This window comes from Megalops cyprinoides, chromosome 6 (genome assembly GCF_013368585.1).
Source record: "Megalops cyprinoides isolate fMegCyp1 chromosome 6, fMegCyp1.pri, whole genome shotgun sequence".
NCBI classification, from domain to species: Eukaryota; Metazoa; Chordata; class Actinopteri; order Elopiformes; family Megalopidae; genus Megalops; species Megalops cyprinoides.
This window is the reverse complement of record NC_050588.1, coordinates 28,736,508-28,760,853: the sequence shown is the minus strand read 5'-3', so window position 1 is coordinate 28,760,853 and position 24,346 is coordinate 28,736,508. Positions and strand designations below refer to the sequence as shown.

At 42.5% G+C, this 24,346-nt stretch overlaps 1 protein-coding gene across 3 annotated transcripts in view; it reads right to left on the bottom strand.

Annotated features, from left to right (window-relative positions):
• LOC118779409 (E3 ubiquitin-protein ligase RNF123) overlaps nt 1–24,346 on the bottom strand; it is a 103,266-nt gene that overhangs the window by 39,917 nt on the left and 39,003 nt on the right. For all 3 annotated transcript variants that reach the window (XM_036531511.1, XM_036531512.1, XM_036531513.1), the window contains 2 exons: nt 24,252–24,327; nt 23,077–23,161 (listed from right to left, as the gene is read on the bottom strand). In XM_036531511.1, coding sequence (XP_036387404.1) covers nt 23,077–23,161; nt 24,252–24,327 — 161 coding nt within the window. The remainder of the gene's footprint in view (nt 1–23,076; nt 23,162–24,251; nt 24,328–24,346) is intronic.

Below are 24,346 nucleotides of genomic sequence, written 5' to 3'. Positions count from 1 at the left end.
CTATTCTAAATTATAGCACAGTAAAGCTGTATTTATGAGGGAAAAAACATTTTAGTTTCCATAGGCAATAGTGTATAATAACATGAAAAGCCATAAAAAGTACTTCACATTAGCATAGCATACCTAATGTGCCTTAACGAACAGAACACAGCAGTTCCTGTTTTGTGTAGCTGTTCCTTCTCATGCCACATGGAGTGCAGAGCCTGAAGGGGGCGCTCACATGAACAGAGAAGGGAACAGGAGTGGGGACGCATAGACCTAACGGACACACTTCCACTGTCCATCTAACAGCAGCTGTTGTCCACATGGTATCACTGTCTATTTCACCCAAAGCTGCCATCCACATGAGCACAAGACACAAGAGGTAGACATAAATGACACACCTGTTCACCCTAGCCACCACAACATGGATGTGCTTTACAGTTAGCATCCAGGATCTAATCCATTCATTCCAAATGAGGTATTATCATTTTACAGCGGAATGCAGCCCTTAAAAATGATTATTTGGTGCTACACATACAGTGATACGATGTCAGGTAACTTTGCTCTTACGGAGTATGTTCTGGCACCATGTGAACACTACCATAGAAGAGTGTTGCTGTATAGATAATTGTTGGGATTTGTTTTTAATGAGAATGGTAATTCACTGCATGTACGTTAAAGCAATTAATGATGCATGCTGACATTTTAGCCCTTTTTTCTGCTTGACTCTGCTTAATTGTGTTACTGGCTGTTCTGTGCCTCGAATCCCACTGCCCTTGTGATAAGCTTTTAATGTGTTGTGCCATGATAGCTTTGTAAGCTGTCCAGTATAACAGTATTTGCCAAATATACAAGTAATAATTATCATTAAGTTACATAATAACAAACAGGAATGTAAGCAGGTTAGAAAGCAGGACTTTAATTTGTTCTAAACTTGCCAATCTGATTAATCTGATTTCATTTGCTTTTTCATTGGTCTACAACATTAAACTACTTAATGGCTGTTCCAGGGAAAATCATCTGTTCTTTATAAGCAACCAAAATAAGGCAAAATGTCACACTAATTGGTGAATGCTGCTTAATAGAGCATTTTATCATTTATACAATAGCCATGTAAACACAGAAATAAAAAGAACCCATACTTTCCCAGGATAAATATCTATATAATATATACCTGTGTTTTCTTCTTCATCAGAAATTACAATATTGGAGTTTCAACATGAAATATCGACCATAGGCTTCATTACAAAATCTGAAATAGCTTCAGAATGTCTTTGTGCATCTTTATCATATGTTAATGTAGGCCATTCCATTACAAAATATCAAGTATCATGAAAAAAAGGGAAAAAAAAAAATCAAAAGTGCGCAAAAAATATTAAGTATGAAAAAAATGATGGATTAGTCTTTTGTAACATTTCCACATTTCTGTTTTTAGACTATTTGAAGATTAACAGATACAGATGCTGCAAGAGAAGAAACAGGACAAACACAAATAAAGAAATAGCTGCCAAAAGTCCCGATTCAGTGGATCAAACGAGACGTCACTCAGACTCAGCATCCCCGCAGATACCACCCAAGAGAGTCCCTTCCGACGCCCTCTGCACACAGATGCGCAAAACCAAACACACAAACGTAAAGTAGCTATTCAAATCTCATTAGGGCTCCGGCTTATCGGAACACATTACCAGCAATTTATACACGCACACACTACTCCCGGGAGACGGCACATATCAACTTAGCAAAGGCAATGCTTTTCCTGGAAGAAGCATTCCCCACAGTTCTGACTCCTTACGAATCTGCTGTACGAGGCCTGTCCCGAAGTCACAGACTGCACAGGCTGATCTCACGTTCTGAGGTGCTGATTAACAGGAGGTCTGCATGCAAGGGTGAGAGCCTTGGGTCAGGTGTTTTAATTAACGAAGATGGCTCACGATAGCAAAGTACCAAATAAAGAAAAATAAAAAAACTGCTTCTATTTTGAACAGGGAAATAGTGTCTATTTTCTCAAAAACAATGCATGCCGCAAGGACTGCTGATAGGCAACTAATGAAGTTAACGCAGAATCCTCAGATTACTTTCTTTGCAAGCGCAACAGTCAAACATGTAACTGACACAGTTAATAAAATTGTGAAAATTAAATTTACATTTATTCAATTGGCCGAAGCTTTTATCCAAAGCAACTTACAAGTGAGGTAGAGTACAAGAGTAAATATTCGAGTAAATATTTTCAAGGATCTAAATGTTTGTCATGTCTGCATTTTTCTAACCGGATTTTGTTATTTGTATAAATGTGAATTCACTGCTTTACCAGCACACATCAAATACAAATTGTGGTGATAAAACAGAAGCTGATCTGTTTTCAGCTAACAGAAACAGTACAGCACATTTTGTACACTATAAAACATGCACTACAGATGGAGACGGGCAAACACTGGCATCATGGATTCCAAGTAAGTTTACTTTATAAAAAAAAAAAAAAAGAAAAATTCTAATTCTACCAAGAGGACACGGAGGACAAATCGGCCCAAAGAGAAAGCAAGGTAGGTACTGGAGATGAGAGATAACCTGAGAGCAAATACTGGAATATCCAGCAGGGCAATCAGGAGAGGACGGACAACAATTAGCAGAGGAGCAGGTGAGGGTGAACATCAAGTCAATAGCTCCCAGGGCTACAAGGGAACATATGCCCTGTAGGATATAAGCACAGGGATGTCGACGGAACAGAAGGTAAGATAGATGCACAGATGGGATTACAGTGATTTCCTAACCAGCGCAAGAAGAGGAAATAAATCAGAAATCTCTTCCCCAATAAATCTCCACATAAATCAGCTTACAGCATCTTAAGGTTGCCAGTGTGTCTTAATGCACATTCATGGTTAGGTTTTGATTGGATTGTGCTCATATGGGATTACGCACATGCCTTTACGCAATGTCAGGGAAGCGGTTGGCGGCCCCAGTAACAGCATTGTTCATAAAGACACTGGTAATTATGACAGTATCTCGATCTCGCTCTGTAACTGTATCGGGCGAGCGGTCCTGCAAGTCAATATTGTGGTGTGCACCTGCCTGGTGCGTCTGCAGTCCTGCGGACCGGTAAAGCATCTGTGGGCCCCCTCTGCCATCCACGCCCTGCTACCATAAGAGGCAGGCGCTCTCACTCTCTCTCGGCCAGCTAAAATGTTTGCCATCAATGATTAATGACGGCGCAGGGTAAATAAAAGCAGCTATGAGATAAAAACGCACATGAGCAGGTATTTTCGGTGCAAGGTCAACACGCAATGCCCTCCAGCACTGCAGAATCTGCCAGCCCCGATTCTTATCTAAATCAATGCGACACCAAGCCGACAAAGTATCACAGAATTAATTGCTATGATTTTACTTAGACCGGGGGAACAAAATGCAGGCACCTGTGCCTGTTGAGCTAATTACGCAGGGCCCGCATTTCAGACTCCGTGTGAATACTGAAGACGTACAAAGGTGTGATGTGTAATCATGGCCAATCGCGCTTGCAGTGTGTGACATCTTTACCAAATGTGAAGCTGTGAACTGTGAACTGTGAGAAGAGCTATTTTTAGCCTGCCGTGGTCAACGTTGTCCTTCCATCTCCATCAAGACAGGCTGTACCCTGGGGTCTAGTATGAACAGAATGGTCCATATTCTTCCCTGTTGATCCCTAAATCCTGCCAAGATTGACAGAAGTTGGACCCCTCCCGGCAAGATTTCCGGATTCGTTCCATACACCCACCACTTTGAGCGTAAAAAACACTCCTACATCTTATCCCACATCCACTCAATCTCAAGGCAGAGCAACGCGGTTCTGTTTTCAACCGTGCTAATCTTTAACATTGTAGTGAATGTGCTTCCTGTCAACCTAGAGCTTTATATAACTGTTTTATTTGAGGGGGTAGACTGGGGTCCCTGGATAAATTCAAATGTATCTTAATATGTAGATTCTGTAGCTGCCAGCATGACCACCACAAGCACATCCCTGCTTTAATGTTCAGTATGATCCATATTAGTCACTACAGCTACATCATTTATAACCACATATCATTATATAATGAGAAAGAGTGAGAAAAACTGAATGGAAATCCTGGAAGAGAAATCACAAATTAGAACAAAAAAAAAAAAATCCTTCCTGTGAATTTCAGGCACGTGTTCCCTCACATCTTTGGATAAATGCACACAAGAGTGAGGGAGTGGAGAGCTGCTTTCTAGCTCTTTGCTGGGCAATTACACTTGTGTAATTGACTGTCTGCACTCCTGTTGTGAGCCAATTAAAAATTCAGCTAACTTGAAGAATGTGCAGCAGATTTCAAGCAGAAAAAAAGATTTTTTTTTTTTTTTCTCCTCCAAGTTTCTTTTAACTTAAGGATGCAGCCACCTAATATTTTCGATCCCCGCCTCGTTTTCACAGGCCAGCCACCGTTGGCAGAGGAAGCCAGGTGCAGTAAGCAGATGCTCTTCGCTGGCTTTTTTCAATGACAGAGTTCTGGGCAGAAGCTTCCTGAGTGGGCCGGGAGAGTACACAGCGAGACGCTTATGGGGTCTGCCATGCCAATAGAGGCTCTTACAGTGTTGATGTGAATTTGAATTGAAAGGAGTGATTTATTTCCCCCCTCCGCGCTGCTTCCTGTCAGCACCCCAGGCGCAGCTCGGCAGCGGCGGGCGGCGGCGGCAGTGAGTACACGCGGCCGGGGCTTTCCTCATTGTTCCCCTGGTCACCACTCCATCACGACCCCAGAGCGTAGGCAAGGCTTCTATGGTGCCTGGCATTACAATGAGGGACCAGAGGTAGAGCGGGCCAGGCAGCTGAGATGTACAGAGAGGGAGTGGGTACTGAGCAGCTAGGACAAAATAAAGTGATGTGGGGGGGGGGGGGGGGGGGGGGGGCTGAAGGAAATATAGAGGATAAATTTGGCCCCCTGTCAAGGACAGGGAAATCAGGGACTTTGTGCTAATGAAAGAAAAGGTTTGCTGGACCTACACAAAAACACACTCGTATACACACACAGGCATGCATGCAAACACACACACATACATTCGTATACACACACAGGCATGCATGGACACACACAAACACACAGACACATACAAACAAAAACACACACACAGGCACGCATGCTCACGCGGGCACACACACTCTCACTCTTTCAGCCCCCTCACTCATTTGAGCATTTGAGATCCCTTCCAACACTTCCTTCCAACACCCTCCCTGTCACAGCTCCCCCACATCAGCCTCGAACGGAAGTCACTCTCTTCAGCTGCCAGATTTTACACAGTCTTCTCTAAAAGCTGAGAAAAAAAACTGTGTTCATTTCCAAACAGGGACTACTTCAACCTGGGGTATTTGTCAGGCTCCAAAATAGATTCAGCTCTGGACTATGTCTCCAATACATGCTTCCAAGTACTGCTTGGAGATGGGAACATCAAGTGTCACAACACAGCTATGCTGTCTGTCAAAACCTTGGCTGTTTGTAAACTACAGTTACATAAATTAGCATTGTGTAAAATCCTTTTCTATATTTTGGGTCCTGCCAATGTTTTTTTTTTTTTTCTTCTGTTAAATTTACCAACTCACAACACTAGCAAGGTATTGCTATGCTGGAGTACAATTCTGTCATTTCTGACAAAAAAATCTCAGGTTTGAAAGAATACAAACACATACATAGACACTGCTGTCCCCTGATGCTGCACATCAATCCCCCCCAACACAAACAAACAGACGCGGACGCGCACACACACACACACACACACACACACACAGAGAAAGAGAGAAACCTTCATGTATAAGCTGTTCCTTCCACAACTGTTATTTAATTCTGAGGATTAATCAGATTCCTTATGGCGTTATTCCTGCAGATGACTGAAAGAAGCTGTCAGTTTTTGACGAAAGCTCTGGACTTTGAAAATAAAAAGTTGTAGTCCTCCTTCATGTGTGTGCATTACAAGGATTATTGATTGCATTTCATGATAAAAAACTAGCTGATGCTCATTTGTAAGTGTCACTCACTGTGTGAGTATACAGCTCCATATCAAAATCTGTGCGTGTGATGGTCACCAGAACTTCATATTCACGAGTGAGAGAGACATAGAAACACATTTATTTCACTTGCCCAGGAAAAACTAGGAAGTAAAAACGGCCTAAGCTTCTGTTATCATTAAGGACAGAGATAAGCTAGATCCGTGTATGTGAAATTGAAAAAAAATAAGCACACAAATGATTTGCGGTTAATCTCCTCAGTGTCCCTCTTTCACCCAAGATGTGCCAATCTTTCCCCAGTGTCAGCTGGGTCGTGCTACCATCCCTAGCTTATGGACAACCCTTTGATCTCCACTGTGACATCAGAAGACAGTGAGACAAAAGAGATTTCTCTGTAATCCAACTCTCATAACACAATCCTGACAGTTATCCACAGTAATCAAATCCCTTCCAGAACTTCATTTGTTTTATCATTCCTTCCTTTACCTATCTCTATGAAGGTAACCATATAGGTAACACACCCCTTTACAGAGTTGTGTAAAAGATGAATGCAATGATGATGATGATGATGATGCCAACACTGACGATAAAGGCTTATAAAGAGGACTATTATGCTGAGATGACAAAAGATGAACATTTAGCAGACACAAATAATTGCACCAACAGTGATGACACTAACAAGGAACCGCACAACGGTGATGATGCAACAGAGGGGCTTTCCATGCCAACACAAGACATGGAGCGTTGTGGGTTAAAGGGACGTTATTAAACAGCAGCAAATTGCCGCCGTGTAATGAGCTGCAATTATCATTATTCATTTGGCAGAGGCTCCTCTCAAGGGTGACTTACAGAGCGATTACATCATCAAGTTCTTGTTTGGCATTGCCCATGTGTACACAAGGGCATGACAAACACAAGCACTAGGCCATTTAAACATGGAACCATGCGCAGATGAAGCCGTAGTTGTTGAAGAGACCTATTAAAAAGCTAAGTGGAACATGATCTCTGCTGAACCTGTAAACGCCACCCACAGGGCATCATTTTTCACTTCTGTCACCTCCTCCCTGATGTCAGGATGTACAGTCGTTTATCTGTTCTTCTGCAGTTCTTTATGGCCCCACCTTCAAATATTAGATTCATCTTCACCTTGATATATTTCTCGCTGGTGAGCTGAGCATGTGAGAGAACTTCAGGCTTTTCACATCAGCCTATGGTGTATGCTCTTGCCTTTGATTCCTCATTCCACACAAACAGATCACAACAGATTTTGCAAACTGAGGCTGCTAGCATGCCACATCCGTATGAGAAGGTAGACAGTCACAGCACATCAGACTAACCTACACATCAATAACAAGAAAATGTTCTTATCTGGAGAACCAGATAATAATTTCACTTATTACACCCATTTACAGTGAAGACCCAAACACTTTGAACCATTGAGAAGCATTAAAAGAAGCACTCAGTGACATTTACAAGCAGTTGAAAAAGATTCAATTCCCATCATACTCACTTGCTCAGGCAGTTAATGGGCTAGAGGACAGCGATACTTACAAAACCATTAAACAACAGATTGATGTCGGGGTTGTCCCAAAAAATAAATTAAATAAATAAATAGACCTTTCATCACCCGTGTCCCTGTCACCGTGGACCGCTCAATCATGTGCCCGCTGCAGGAGGCTAAAATCAATGCTGACGTGTGTTACAGCGGTGAGGATCCATTCCGTGTCTGTGTGTGGCGGTCAGCCCTGGGGAGCATTAAGAACATGGACTCTTCTTCAACCCTCAGCGCTCCAGCACACCCAAGCCGGCCCTGCACCCTTTCACACTAACACGGTAATGACAGCCTGCTATAGAGGCCAGGGACCCAGATCTGTGACTAGGTTCCAGCAGGCTGGGACACCGCTGCATGCAGGTGTGTGTGTGTACTGTGTGCATGCAGGTGTGTGCAGGTGTGTGCAGGTGTGCATCCCGTGTGCACTTTGTGCTGCTTCATGCTTCCAGCCCTTGAAAAGAGCTTAGTTTGACTTCTCAGCTTTCCATGCTTTTTTCATCCATACTGCTGTGTACTCCTGTGAAGGTAAAGGGCAAGCCATGTACATTCACCTGGACAACAGCACCTGTTATTATCCGTAAAACGTGGGATGAGGTGAAACTTCTGGAAATGAAAACCAAACTTTTATCCAAACTTCAATGCCTATAATTACAGTGTAGAACCACACAAAAGACAGCAATATCCCTATGAGCAGGTCAAAGATATGAGCGAGAGAGACTTGAAATTATACCTAAATACAACTCTCAGATGGTTAAAACACATTGATATGATGAGCCAATACACAGACTTTTAAGCCTTCTTGGATCATCTTCTCATGGGGCTGATAGAGCCTAATAATTATTTCATTTTCCCTCTCGATTTATCTTTTGTTTATTTTGCATATTTCATTTTACAGTAAGGGTTCCCTTGTAAAATTTAGTAGAACAAGTCAGGCATTATTTGACATAATTGGACTCTGTTCCTCGTGTACAGTATTGCCTTTTATTTATCTGTGGAACTAATTATCTCTCATATTTTTGCAAGCTGGACCTTTATGCAATCCCTGAGCAATGTTATCAAAACAAAAGCAGTTTGCAATTTCCTTATGTCCCTCAGAACTGCAATGCCAAAACATATCAGTTATTTTTCATCTGTTGGGTTGTACTTATCACTGCTGAATCCAAAAAAAACCCCTCTCGGTCTAGTCATGATTAAAACCATCACAAATGCCCAGAGGTTCTATAATATCATATCATTTCATATATAATATCATTTCAGACTCATATTGTTAATCGTGAAAACTAGGAAAGCAGTAACATGACTAAGCAAGATGGTTACACCCAGAGAGGTTTGTGTATGCCAATCCAACAATCCACTGTAGCATCCATGTGAGTCTCCTACCATCGGACCTTACGATCTGCGCTCCTGATGACAATATCATGTGTGCAAACGCACAAACACTAACAAAGACGTGGGCTTAATTTCCTCTCTGAATGTCTTAGACGTCCAAGATCCTAACTTGGGTGGGTGTTATGGTAACCATCCAGTTATCTATCAGACAATCAATTAGAATGTACAAAAGTAATCCACAAAACACTGTGTTCATTCCTGGCGTGATAAAAATGCAATGTACTGCTCAAAGAAGGTCATTTCAAGCAGTATAGAATTCTACTGAAAGAAAGGGTTTGCCTTATGTCAGCCACAAGAACACGAAATGCTTTTCGGCTCACTTTACTGTACCGTCATCAAGGGGCAGAGACATGCATACTATATGAGTGTGTAGGCGACATTACCATATGGTCTACCCAAGCCAAAATAAATGGCAGTAGTAGCTTCAAGTCAACTGGATGGCTGAACCATTTATTCCTGCTATAATGTGTCCCCCTAGGGCTAAGCTCGCCTTTTAAGGACTCGGCAATTAGGACAGATATCATTAAGGTTGACGCAATCCCTTGGAAATGAAGAATGATTCCCAGACTTATTCCAAATGGAGCCAACGTCTGTGGACTGGACTTGGAACAACCATTTCAATTAAAATCTTCCCTCACCTAGGTGAAAGACCTTGGGTAAAAGAAGTGGGCAATTCATGTAATTGAATTGTCATGCCAGTTGAACTCATTGAACAATGATCAGAAATGCATACAAAGAGAAGGTCTTAGCTGGATACTGAAACCCAACTGAAAGGAAAGACTGTAGCATGGCAACACAAGGTCATCACACTGCGAAGGATACAAGCGTAAGTATGTTTACAAACTGCAGATTTCCTGAACAACACATATGCACACATTCTAGCAAGCATGAGCACACCCACATACACACATGCATAATACATACAGAGACACAAACACACCACATGCACATAAGCGTACATACACATGCACACAGACACACACATACCCATACACACACACACACATAAACATACAGACAGACACATAAACACCACATTAACATACATACACCCAGACAGACACACACAGACTCACACCCCAAATGCACAGACATGCGCGCATACTCACACACACAGAAACGCGTGTGTGCACAGACACAGACACACAGACGTGCACATGCACACACACGCGCAGCCCACACGCCGGAAGCAGAGGGAGGTCAGGGCGCACGACAGTAAAGGAGGTGGAAATTGAGGGGATGTGAAGACAGTTGGCTGGAGTGAGGGCTGAAAGATGGGTCCTGATGGGGAAGTGAGGTGTCCCCTACCCAACCTCTCTCCTCCACAAAGCCTACTAAGCCAATTACACTGTGTCACAATCTAATTAGTCCACCACTGCAAGCTGCATCTGATGCCTTTTAGCCAACAGTAATGGAAGCAAATTATCTAAATAGATTTTTTCTGCTGCAGGGAGAGTAAGGTATGGGGGTAGGTGGGGGTAGACATTCATTTTTCATGCAGCTCTGTCCTTCATAGCTTGAGGACTGGGGGGGGGGGATTTATTCAAATCCCAACACTCCATTTTGCTCATGGAAGCTCGATTAAAATTCAGATTCAGTCTCCTGCTTTATATCCAAGTTTGCCTATTTGCCTTCAAGGCTGTAATCGATGTTTTCTTGATGAAGGCCTGATAGTGCTCGAAATGAGTTCTGAGTAATTGTTTTCATTTGTTTTTTGCAACATAACTGAGGCAGTATTTAAATTGCAGATTGATTTTTTCTTTTGTTGCAGGTTTACATATATTTAAGCACGTGGTTCCAGTTACTGTACTGCTAAAAGGTGCAAGTGATGCATTCTGGGAACAGAATTTAAAGAAAAAAAAATCTACGAACAGCTGGAGACAACAGCTTGACTGATATCCTGTTTAAAGCAGCCTGGCAACAGTGTTAATGCATCATGTCTTTGTCTCTCCCAACGCATTTCCACCGGGATAGAGGGAAAATGGGCTTATTAAAATGTCGCACATTGACGTGTTTTCGCCAGTGTTTAATTAAGACACAGGAAAAGATCCATCAAGCAAGAGCTGCGTGAAAGAACAAAAACAAAAGCATTGCCCAAACCGCCAAACATTTATCCTGTTTACTCTCACAAAATTATGTAAAATTTTGCTTCAGCTTATTCCGTGCTGATTGCAGCAAAGGCTTTTATGTTTTATTTCTGAAATACCCTCTCATTAGGAGTCTGTCAAATAAAAGACACTAACACATACATACTGTCCTCTTAAGAACTATTCAGCAGCATGTTTAAACATACTGACCAGAATAAAACAAAATGGTTTGGCATCAATCCACTGCTACCAGCTGATTTCTGCCACTTGATTTTTGTTAGACTCTGGGAATCAAGCTCAAATTTTCACTCCTCATTGTAAATCAGAATCACTGGCAATTGTGGCGGTGTACTACCATGGAGGTATGTATTGTGAGTGATGGATGGCTTAGATCAGCTGTGGGACAGACTGTCCTAAGGAAAAAAAAAAATCACCCTTTGGATAGGTCATCAAATCAGCATGTCAGCCTCACTTAAATCCCTTAAGCTTTTTGTCTTTTAGAAACTAGAAAAATTAAGAGACAGCTGGAAAGTGATCTATTCTTTTTTCTGTGATAGAAAATAGCAGCAGGAACATTGGAAATTCCTTCTGCAAACCTGAACACTACAACAAGAGAACTAAGCTTTGTATCACTGCAGCAGGTAAGGGCAGGCTCCTCCTAGGGTTTCCGTTCCTCACCCGTGTTTATTTCACAGAAACTCACAAAAACAAAATGGTGGCGAGATTTAATGAGAAAATGTTCTTTCCTGTTTTTTACTTGATCTTCTTTTTCGCAGAAGTACAATAAAGCAACTGAAGGGATTGGTGATCAGACCGAGAAATACATATCAGAGTCCAACACACATAAGGGTAAATGGAAGTGGATACAGCAAACTACAATACATACTAATGTTTTAACTAAGAAAATGTAATGGATTCCAATTAATCGCCACAGTCAGTCCATTCAACTGTTTTGTTGCAAGTAAACTAACAGGAGTCAAGCGAGTATAAGAAGGCCACTTGATCTTTGCTGAGACCCTCTACTATAGTGAGCTGTGTGTGGGGGGGGGGGAGCTGGGCAGAGGATGCTGGATCAGGGCTTGAGCTGCTGGCATGCTTCCCAAAAAGCTTTTTTGCGCTCATGGAAAATTACAGCTGGTCTTCACCCACAGGGGAGGCTACTGCATGGGGGGCACTTGGAATCAGGGCAGTAAGCGTTCCAGTCTAGCTATACACACGCTGGGATAGAAATCTGTGGCGCAGAATAGCTACTGACATTGCACACTTTATTGTAAACATCCCTCCAAAGAGATCCAGTCCATTGGCAGCGTATTGTGTGCTCCAACCAGGAAGAGAAACCACAAATGACCGAACTGATACGTGACCAGCTCTTCAGCCATGAAAATGGGAAGCGTCCGTGGAACTGGGCGGAGTCCTTTGATTATGTAAGCTCTGTGACCATCAGCACAGCTGAGCTCGAGCAGGATCTCCTAGCATGGGAATCACCCCAGGGAACAACAGAAAGCCTTCTGAACATTCTCTCACTTCTGACTTCTCAGTCTTGCAATGCTAATGACACGGACATTTTCTTAGTATAATATTTCTGGTACAAAGCACTCATGACAAATTGTGTGTTAAACTATAAACCATAGCAAATGTGAAGATACTATGAAACATAAATCTACCACATGTAACAATAGGTGTAGAAACTTTACATTGATCTGCTGCTATGTAAAACCCAATGAGAAATTATAAGCAATTAGCAAATCTAAACTGACACTCACGTAGCCAGATAAGATCTAACATCATCACCTCACAGGATTAGTTCATTTTGATAGTATTGTTTGAAACATATCTCTACAAGAACTGAGGTGGATACCCATGCCATTGGAAAGTACTTTCTCTAAATGAATAACACCACCAGACAGTTTTCTCACATTCACAGAAACGTGGCTATTTTTTCCATCCTCCTCGGCTCTACTGATGTGCGATCGCAGTAATGTCCTTGAAACAAGTTCTGTCTCCACACTGGGGACGACTGGGGAAACTGGGGACAACTTCATGTAACGCAGAAGCACCCATGTTAGGGTAGCCCCAGGTCAGCCCCAGGTCAGCCCCGATGGATCTGTGAGGATGGCAGTGAGCATATACGAGGAGAGGAGATGCCAGAAAAAGAGGCGATCCCTCATGGCTCAGCCAAACCAGCATGAATACAGCCTTGTCTGTCTGTCTTTGTGGAAGAGTGAGAACTTCCTTTACCTACATAATTAAGCATTTTTTTGAAGAACCCTATAACATTCTTTGACACAAAGCAGCCACAGCTAGTCCTAATATAGAATTTCCTCAGAACCAATACCAATTAACACCGTTATGATGGTATCGAGAGAATGCCAAGACTATTGGGCTGTAACAGTAAAGTACCATGTTTTCAACTACACATTCCTCAAAGGGACACAATTCCTCAGAAAATCTGGAGTTCAAGAACTTTATAGTAACATTAGTGTCTTTACAGTGTTTGCAGTATGCTTTTAGATATTAGATACCTTGGATTTCATAAACTTTAGGATATGCTTTATAAATGCTCCTTCTCTCCGTTGTATAAATTAACCTGTGTCATGATATGTCCAGTGCCTTACAGTAAACCAAAAGAACTACATCTTATCAGTAATAAAACACATGGCCATAAAGCTAATTTTGGAACAAGAAACAAGTGTTTATCATGAGATGATTTAGAATGGGTGGCAGTAAAACCTTGCCTCTGCAATTCAATTTCTTTCAAAAATGTCTTATTGAAGCAAATTACCCACACAACAGCTATGATAGCGACTGTTCCCTTATAGGCCAATTCTTACTCCCTTTCATTGTGAGAGTTTGTGAATGTCACGATTTAGTGACAAAGAACACCATAGACAATTACACTAAATATCTAAACACTAACTCTATGAATGAGAAAATATAAAGGAAGGGATGATTTTCATCATTATACTTTTACATAAATTACATTCCTTAGAACACCCAAATTCAGTATTTCATTTACAGTTCTGAATTATTTCCACATAGTAATGACTGAAAAAAGATTATCTGGTATAAAAGATATGATGGTTAGACCACTGAAAGACCACTATTTTTACCATGCTACATTTTGTTGTGAACGTATTCATTTTTAATTATTCTACTCAATGAAGCAGCAGCAATGATGGTTAGATGATGTACACTAGTGTTCGATGAGGAAATGAGACTGATAACTGACAGTCAGCCTAGCATGGAGTCAATTATAGCGTAAAATTTTCCACTGATTTAATTAATTACAGCCCAATTGCGCCTGCGCTTTGCTTAATGTTCTACACTTTAATGAACATACGACCCACAGAGGGCTCGTTGGGATGAGTTACGGTGACATACAATATTTCGCCTCATATTGCATTTAGCACAACAGTAATCGAATGCCCATTACTGTAATTGGAATGTACTAATGCATCTCATACTGCAAAACTAAAACCACCACCATGATTACATCTTTTATTTTCACCCGTCTGCCTTATTGCTGAGGTTATCTTTACAAAAACTGTAAAAGTTATTTCAAGTTCTACATCAAGCTAGGCACCCAAGAAAGCTACCCTTCCTCAATAGCCAGGCAGTGGGTCTTTGCTTTGACCTCTCCCACTCCCATAGCATTATTCTACATTTTCATCAGTATCAATCATTACCATGGCAACCCTCCTCACATCCCACCACCTACCCCAGCATCATCACAGTCCTAACCAGGGGTGTCAAAATCAATTCCTGGAGGGCTATAGGTGCGCTTGGTGTCGTTCCAACCAACTGCTACAGTTTAACTAGTAAGATTAGCCGATTAGTTGTACGTATTGACATTAGGACACATTTGAATACACACCCATGAACAAAATATGTCTTTTTATATGGGCATTTTAAGTGCAATTTCAAATTTCAAATTAGATTATTTGCATAAATTGGAAACTAACTGCAAAATGAGCAAATTAATTAATTGATTATGAATAAAAGACTTGCACGGCTAAACAACCCACACCTCTGACACAACCTGCTGAAAAAAACATCAAGGAGAACTCCTGCCATTTATAGCAACCCAACACCAAGCACCCCCAACCCCACCCCCACCCGCCCCCACAAGGCTGAATTGATCAACACTTCAGAACCCACTCTATTTAATTGGCCTCCTGCCTTTGTTTCAAATCTCTCAGTCTGCAATGATAAGCAGTAAAATCATACAATGTTCCTGTTGATTTTTACTTCACACCCAATAAAGCAAATGATATGCACAAAGCCTCTGTAAAGGATGAGCATGCTGAAGAATAATGGTGCAGACCTTTTACAGAAAAATGAAGCTTGATGTTACTTTGTTTGTTCTAAAACAAAGCATCGTGACCACAAAAATACGTGGGCTGCCATCTAGAAGATACACAAACCTCTTGCAGGTTCATGAAAGTCATGTCAACGCCCATGCATATGGAGAAGGGGGTAGACCATGGCAGGGAGTCAGGGAGAGAAGAGGTGACACACATCTCACTATTAATTAGCTAATTAGAGGGCTGTTCTCCTCAGATGACAAGCTCCTTTTTCATCAGAGAGTATGAAGCAGTTAGGTTCTTTCCTTCACTTTTTTTTTTTTTTTCGCTGGACTTTCCGGCAAACAGAATGAGATGAGTCCCTTGCTCTCATTCTCTGAGGTTTGTTTGTTTTGTTTTATTTCCCTGAGGGCTCTTACAGCCATTGCCCATGGCTCATTGATACGCTGACCTCATGCCCATTACCTCTCCCCGGAATACCGAAAATGGCTTAGCTCCTCCAGAGATCCCTCAAAGAGACATAAAAAAGGATTGAAATTATGACAACATCGAGTCAATTAAACCGTTGCGGAAAGTGGATGATATGCTCCATCACTTTACATTTCTGTAGCTTCAGATCCCTCTGAAATGAATCACCGAAAGCATTCCCACTTGCCAGCTAACATATAGTAGGCCAGATAGGGCTGTTTCACAAAATATGCTTGGGAAAGATACCTGCCAGAGGCTGATTAACAAACTGAAAAATTTGAATTAATTCACACCAAACTTACTGAAAATGTTTCAGTTAGGATGCATGTGAGAAAATATGCTAACTAAAAAAACCCTTCCCAAAACTTTGTTGGTGATGAAGTTGCATTGACCTGCACACAGTACACATCTGTTCATCTGTTTCCATTCTGGCTATCCAAGTGAGCTAGCTATGAACATTAGCTTGCATGATTTCCCTATGAAAGAGAGCTATGGAAATGCCACCCCTGGCTACCATCCCTTATTACATTTTTATGTGGTTAATAATGTATTAATGCTAATGTATTAATCCTGATAGCATGCAGTCTTTACAAAGCATGAAAACCTCAGGACTGCAAGCATTCTGTAACTCTGAATCACACAGAGAACTCACATGTAAACAAGATTACTGTAGTGACTTATTTCTATAATTGAATCTTGACTCTTCACTGCAAAAAGACAGACTTGTGTTTGAAGAATGCTTTATGCAAAATAGATCTTTTATTTTTATCCATACTGACAGGCATAAAGTGCCTCAGCTGATGAGAGTATATGGAAAAAAATGAATTACTCCAGTCACTGAACTTTTACTGGTAATAAACTGGAAAATACTGTCAAAAATCCTTCCTCAACCAAGGTGATTTATGTGCAGCAATGATGTTATAAAAGACAGCTAGCCTCTTTAGGCTAGAGCTTTTCCAGGGTCAACTGAATGTTTGAAAAAAGACAGCTTAACAGCAAGTCAACCTCTAAAAGTGCAGATTTGGCGAGACCAACAGAAATACGATAAAAAAAGACTGCACGGATATTTGTTTGTCACATGGCATCATGTTGAATGCCAAGAGAGCAAACAAAATGGCATAGCTCAGCGGAGGTCCAGGGGAAATGGAGTCCAGGTCCAGAAATGGAGCTTCAAACGCTTGAAACACAGAAGCACTGCAAAGCCAGGAGGAGGGCGAAAGAGGTGGTTAAAGTTTGTGGAGAAGGGTGTTTCACACCAACTAGAGAAAGAGGAGGTGTTGAAAGAGTAACACCCTGTAGCGGAGCGAGCAGGGGCAGAAGGTGCGGCTGCCCCGGGCCCACGGTTCTTCCTGTTACAAAGGGGCCCACCTTGGGCCCAATCTACCTGACTGAACATGCATTTTTGTTGTTTAGTTGAATATTTTGAATAAATTTTGTTTGTGTGTCTTGACTGCGGCAAAAAAATAAAAAGTCAGACTGAAGGCGTAATGGATTCAACCAACCCCTTGTGAAGTTTCGATATTTATTTTGAATGAGCAGAGACACAACAGAGTTACAGAAAACTTTATTCGCTGTCCAGTATCCTTGTGTAAGTGTACAAACAGAAAAATTACACCCTATGTTCGAGTCCCAGAGTATAGGAACTAGGCGATCGTCGGCTGTCTTGTTTTATTTCCCATCGCCGTCAATGCTGACGGAGCCATGGTATTTAAAAATGGTCTCACGCAATGAGGTGTGCTGAAACAGCACCATTGTAATCCGCATTTCTCTCCGTTCCGCCCTTCCGTCTCTGCAAGTTTCCCCTTGGATCTGTCTTGCATCTCCATACAGCCTATAATAGGCTGTATAAGGGCCCACTACAGGTCCTCGCCCCCTCTGCAATGAGCCATCGGCTCCACGCTGGGTAACACTATTTTAGACCAGACCCTTTTCAGCTTGATTTTGATTTCTGGTCACTGGTCACTGAAGACCAACATATCTGCCTGTGACCAGCAAAAAGTATGAATGAATAGGAAAGCTAAACCCTTCAACACCATCGAAAACATTATTTTAAATAAGTCGATGGAAGCTAAGACTAACAGAAAGTGACAATGAAATGATGAAGAAAAAAGAGAGAGGGCTCACTGAGCAACAGAAGCATGCGGTCACCAAGCCATATACTGTAACTGAAACACTTCGTGAGAAAAATGTCAGGTGCAGGGTTGATGAAAAAGGTACTTGACCCTATTTTTTTAACAGTTCAAAGTCAGGTGTCAGCTTTGAGTACCTAAACCACAATATAAGCATCTGTAAAATTACATGCTACACTTCAGTTAGGGACCTCAGATACCTACCGCCACACAATTTTGCTAAAATACAAATTTTCCTGAAGTTAACGACCAGAGTGACAGCATTTTATAGTGGAATCTGTATGTTCCAAATCAATTCACAATCTCTCTGTTCTACTATATACCAAGCGCAAGAAGACCCATAAAAAAATGGTTATCCACTATAATAATATATCTTGAAGAAAGTAGACACAGTTTTGTTTATATGGCCTTGGTGTGTTCAAAATATCTAAGGTGATCATTATATTACATAACGCTTGATCTTTTTTTAAATTATCTTGCTCTACAGAGTCACAGCCACATTTAACATTGCCATGGTGTCCCGGTCATGGAGGGGGTTCCGTATGACTATAGGATCTTGAGGGGGCTCTCCACACTAATACGACTACCGAGCATTCAGAAAGAACTGCCTTTAGCACTACGGTAAGTGTTAATTAGTTTCACAGCTGCAGTGTGCATTTCTACACAGTATGACACAAGCAGCATTTACTCTTAACCTTGATGCCACCTGCATGAACAATAGTACTCTTTATATGTAGCACTGTTGCTAGCTACTGTAGCTTGCTTGATAAATGGTACACACAGGGTAAGTGTGCTATTTAAAATATGTCTTCAAGGGCAAAAGATGAAGAAAAATCAACTGCTGATTCCCCACTTTTATAAAGTCTGCCTGTCAAACAGGGAACAACATTAGCCTGCAAATGATTCAAGATCCAATGTGAAAATTCCTTTTTACAGTAGATATCTGCTGACAGTCAAATTGTAGCTGGTTAAATATTTATTGATAATGTACAGCCAAACCAATTACTGTACCTGGGTAATACATACAGCAGCACCCTTTTTGACAAATGACAAATTTAATCAGATTAAATCATCCTTACTACTCTTATTCTATTTTAGGAATGCTTGATATGGCAGCTCCCCAATGAGACAAATAACCATATTTAAATAATGAGCCATCAACCATATATAATATTACAGATGCTCATCACTTGCTCTTATAAAGTGCAACGCTCACAGCTTCCAGTTTTTACAACCATTTAAATAGATGGGTATTTAATGAGGAAATTTGGCTTAAGCGCCTTGCCCAGGGTTAGAAGACCATCTCTGCAGGGCATCAAACAAGCAAACTTTGGGTTATAAGAACTGTTCCTTACCACTATACCACACTGCTGCCAATATTTTACCCATATCTTGACGCATGAATGTACAGAAATGTCTAAGTAAATCAATTTTATCAATCTAAGTAAAGCAATTAACTGTTTTAAAAAGAAGGTATGAATGGTAAACACAATGAGATAAATAAATATCCTGTTTTCCTGAGGCTAGTACTGGAGTAGACTGCAGTGTGAAAGAGTGAAAGACTAAGTGGACTGCAGAGAGCCGTTTCAAACAGGCTACCGTGAGGATCTCGGTATTTAGGAGCACATGCTGGGCTCACGTGTTCCGGGTGGAAGTTTTCGCAGCGAGAGCCTGGGGGGCCTGAACCGAGACCAGCGGCCGGACAGGGAATCGGTGACACTAATGAGCACCACGAGCGACCTCTTCCTCTGATGTGACACCCGTTGGTTTCCGAGACGGCACCACCATAGGTTCTTTCTTCTGTTCCTCCCTACAGTGCCGTTACCACCCCTGTGCAAAAATGGCTCAGGTACTGTTTAATTACTTATCACTGCCACACAGCACACCTCCCTCACTTGTCTAAAACTCCTCCAAGGTCAGGGGCCTCATCCGCACACTTACTTCCACAGTATTACAAGTTCCACAGTAATCTAATGTACATATGGGTTCTATATTTTGCTTCTACTTGTGTTAAATTGTAATTATCATGTATTAATTGATGTTTTATTCCCCTATCCTGACCCCACCATAAACCGAGGTAAAAAAAAAACAGTTCCAAACTTAATGAGTCATCTGTCTCTCATCAGTAAATGGGTGCTTTCAAAGCAGATATCTTTTAAATGATCATAAGCCATTACTGAGAATAATTCATAACATGGTGTAATCAGACAATCACTTTCGCTGGGTTATAAAATGCTAACTTCTGTTTACTCACCAGTTTGCATTGTCATGTTTTCATTTTTGTCTCCTATCCTATGCTGTTTAGGGATTCTACAGAACGGAGAGAGAACTGGAGGCCCTTTCTGGATCTTAGGACCACAGTTCTTCTTACACGCAACCCTCTCTATTTCGCAAATCACTTCTGGTTCCTTTTAATCTCATTACATCATGAATGTGTAGCTGACGTAGGTCTTAAATAGGAAACTTGCCATATAAAATTGCCATATAGTGAACTAATCCCAAACTGACAACTGTGCTTTGTAGACCAAGTACATGTTATGTGATAATTCAGGCATTTTTCAATATGTCTTACCCAAACGGATGTTCAAAGATGCAGACACTGATAAACTACACTCCCTAGCAAAGATTCTGGACACAACAGACAACACTCGCTCACTATTAGAAGGGGAGAGTGAGAGAGAGAGAGAGAGAGAGAGATCCATTTCTTTTCTCCCGTTTTGTAATTTTCCACTTGATTCAAATTCATCCTGGCGCTTGGGCTCTTTGTGGACATTCTCTACTCCTGCCCAATTCGGATGATCTGTCTCTCTCATCACTTTGCATTGTTCTCCCCCAGTTCTGTTCGTGCTCTCGTGCCTCTTCCCATTAAAAAGAACACAGAGCTATGCTACCCACGTAAATCCCGAGACCCGACCCGAGTACAACGAGCCTCCACACACGGTTCAGAGGCCCCCCGGGAAGCGGAGGTCTATTTCCAGTTAACACGCATAAGTACGAGCAGTGCGATTTAATGCAGGTGTGAGAGACGGGAGGCACACGGCACTGCAAATTTGCGCCACGTTCGTATCCTCTTGGGGGGGTTATTCCCAGCGAGATTTGGCGTCGGGGAAGCTTAGACGCAAGCTTTGAGGACGGGGGAGGGAAAAAAAAAAAATCAAAACGCTTCCATCTTGAAGTGTGCAGCAAGTGGAACTAAAGCGTCGGTGTCAGGAGATTTTAAGCGTCCGCAGCTCCTGCCTCTTCCCTCTCGTGTAACAATAAGAGACACGATGACACGTCGGATCACTGTCCGCGCGCACACTGACACACAGAGCGCCGTTCTGTTTCAGCACTGGAGCATACAGCGCACACTGGCCCCTTCCAGCTGATGTCTGGCCAGGGGAAACTGCACACTCAATTGGAGCTACAAAACGTGCAATTATCTGGACACTCCGGAGTCACAAAATGAAACGCATCCCACACCTCAGGTCAATTAGGCGTGAAATTGTCGGAAAAGTGGCCTCGTATGAGGAGAGCACAAAGGAGCAGCAGCTCCTGAAACGTGGGAGCCCTCCCGCCCACGCACGTCAAAAATCACCGCAGAAAAGTCACCGCCGGATCACCCGTTCCGAGCTTAGGTGACACCGCTGGTCTGCCCCCTCTCCCAACAATGACAGCAGTAGACAGGGAGAGAGGGAACAGTGCCTTTCAAGATCGCTCTGACAACACTGGGTATATTTCCTACCTGCGCGGTAAAGGTGAGATCTGAGAATCACAGCTGATAAATGTAATGGAATGAAACAGCGCGAAGAAAAACAGATACGGACAACAGGACTGGCAGCGTTCACGCACACCTCTAAGCAGTGCATTTTATCGGCCTTTTATTATTTCCGGCCCTGAGCGGAGTGCAGGGGGGTGTTTAATATGACTCCAGAGATAAAAATAATGAGCATGGCTCCTCAATGTGTCTTGCTCTCTCTCTTCTCTCTCTCTCTTCTCTCCCACCGCCTACCCCGCCCCCCACCCCCACCCCCCTGTATTCGCGGTGGCAGTTGCACACTGGAGAGATAAAGTGTGGCAAACTCCCCCTCCTGGTGACCGGTCATGCAATTAACTCTCATCCACCAGGAAGGAGAGCATTAACACGCCTCGCTGGCCCTACAGGCTACACTCACTCAGAACAGAGACCCTCTCAACGCGCTTGACCACACCACCCCTGCAGAGCAGTCAGACGGTAAGAGCTCGTTAGGAGTTGGTTTGACCTTGTTTTCTCTCTCAGTCCCTGGTGTAAGTCAAGGGTAGAGAGGGGCATCTTGTACCCAGCAACCTTAAGTCCACAAAGAGGCTTCCTTCTGTAGCAGACCAGCAAAGCAGTCCATCTTTACTCTGGCCAGGGATGTGTTAAACTCTGCCTTGCTACCTATCTTTAATCAGCTGGCAGAACAATACCTGTTTTTTAGGACTACATCAATCATTCCAGTTCTGAAGAGCAGCCATAAAGAGCTACATTAGATCGACAGCCGAGCAACAATTCAAAACTTTGATCAATGATTACAGTTTGCAGGCTGTACAGGTGGCAAATTTACTGCTGGACACCAGAAACGAGACAGGCTAGACAAAAAGATGCTGTTGCTGTGCAATATCTGATCTAGTGAAACGTTTTATGAGTCCACATCCCTTGTCCAAATAGCAAAGCACCTAGAAGCTTCTACTGTCTACAGACAGAATAGGGTATAGGTACACAATGTCAACATCAAATACTGCTGTCAAAGACGCTGTTATCCAGACTGACTTACACAACTTAAAATGTTTATGTTATTCATTCATACAGTTGTATATTCACAGAGGCACTTTAGGTTGAGCACACTGCTCAAGGGTACAACAATACTGCCCCAGCTGGAAACCGAACCAGCCAATTTTAAGTTATAAGCCCTGCTCCTTTTCACTATACCACCCTCCATGAATGTCCAAGAATTCCAATGAATCAAATTGCTTCATTAATAAAATTGCAACGATTAAAGAGAAGAGAAACATTGCAAACAATGTGATGCACTCTATGTGCACTGACTGGAAACAAGATTTATCATGGTAAACACCTCCAAAAAAAAAAAATTTAAAGAAAAAGGCCTCCACATACGGTCCCAGCACACCCCCAGCAGCAAAGCGTGTGCAGCGAATTGCCTCACGCTTTCCTCACACTCACCCCTGCCTGTCGGAGTCCACCAGGATGCGCACCAGGATGCCAGTCACAGCCACCAGGATGGGGTAGTGGTCCACACTCTCCAGCCCTGAACACCGGGGGCACACCGTTACAGAGCAGGCAGGAGCCAGGTCAAACACAGAGACCGCTATACCTCTGTTCTTTATTCATGCATCTATTCACACAATCACTCACACAAGCAGCTGAGCAAAAAATAGCACCAACAGATGAATGAATGGCTTTCAAAGCAAGGTGAGTGGACAATCGTTCATTTACACTTCTGAATGCATGTGCAAGCAATGTATTAGACTATTACTCTTCTAGGCTATTCTTAAATTTGCATCCATATATATATGTAAGGGAAACAAAAGCCTCGGGTGTGGATAACTTTAATGCGCTCGTTAGGCCAAGTCGTAAGTGCTACAACAAAACGTCACAGCTGCATAAATTCCCCACTTCAACTGAAGGACAGGGTGTGCTGCGGTTAGATAACAGAGCCCAGAGTCTCTGACCGAACCTTAATTAATGCCAGCTACTTCTCATTAACTGAAAAGCCTCCTCTGACTGTTTGGATTGTAATTTGAGAGCAATGGATGAGAGAACAGTTTCTCGTCCTGGTCCACGGTTTTCAGCACGGTGCCGCACACAACCTGTTTCTGGAAACATCCCTCTGCCTGTCACGAGCGTGTTTCAGACTCACAGGGTGACACATCATGAATCATAAATGACAGCATTCTCCATTGACGTGTCTGATGAATTGGCCATCTCGCTTTAATGAAACCAATTTCCTGCAGTAAAACGCACTTCTCTTTCCCCTTCATCCTTTCCCCCTCTGCAACGCAACCCCCCCAAGCCCCCCCCCAAAGTTTAAGTGAGTGTGACCAGGAGCAACCAAGTGCAGCCGGATTGAATAAGAAAGGGCTTTCGTTTTGACAGTTCCCTGTGACCCAGTTACACCGGCATTGTTGTGGAAAAGCGTCTGGCAGACCCTGGAAAATAGGCAGGATGCTGCAATAATTTTAGCCGATTTTGTCATTTTTTTTGCCGATGATGAAAACTGGTAGGTGTTGAATGAGTGTTGCGTGCGTGTGCGCTTGCGTGGGTGGATGGGTAGGTGCGTGCATGAGTCCATGCATGCAAGACACATGATAAACGCACTGAAGTAGGAGACGCGGTACCTGGGAGGCGAAGGTTGACCACTCGGTCAAACAGGTTCCTCTCTGCGGTCACACGATTCAGCACCTGGTTTAAAAGCTGACAGAGGGGAAAGAGG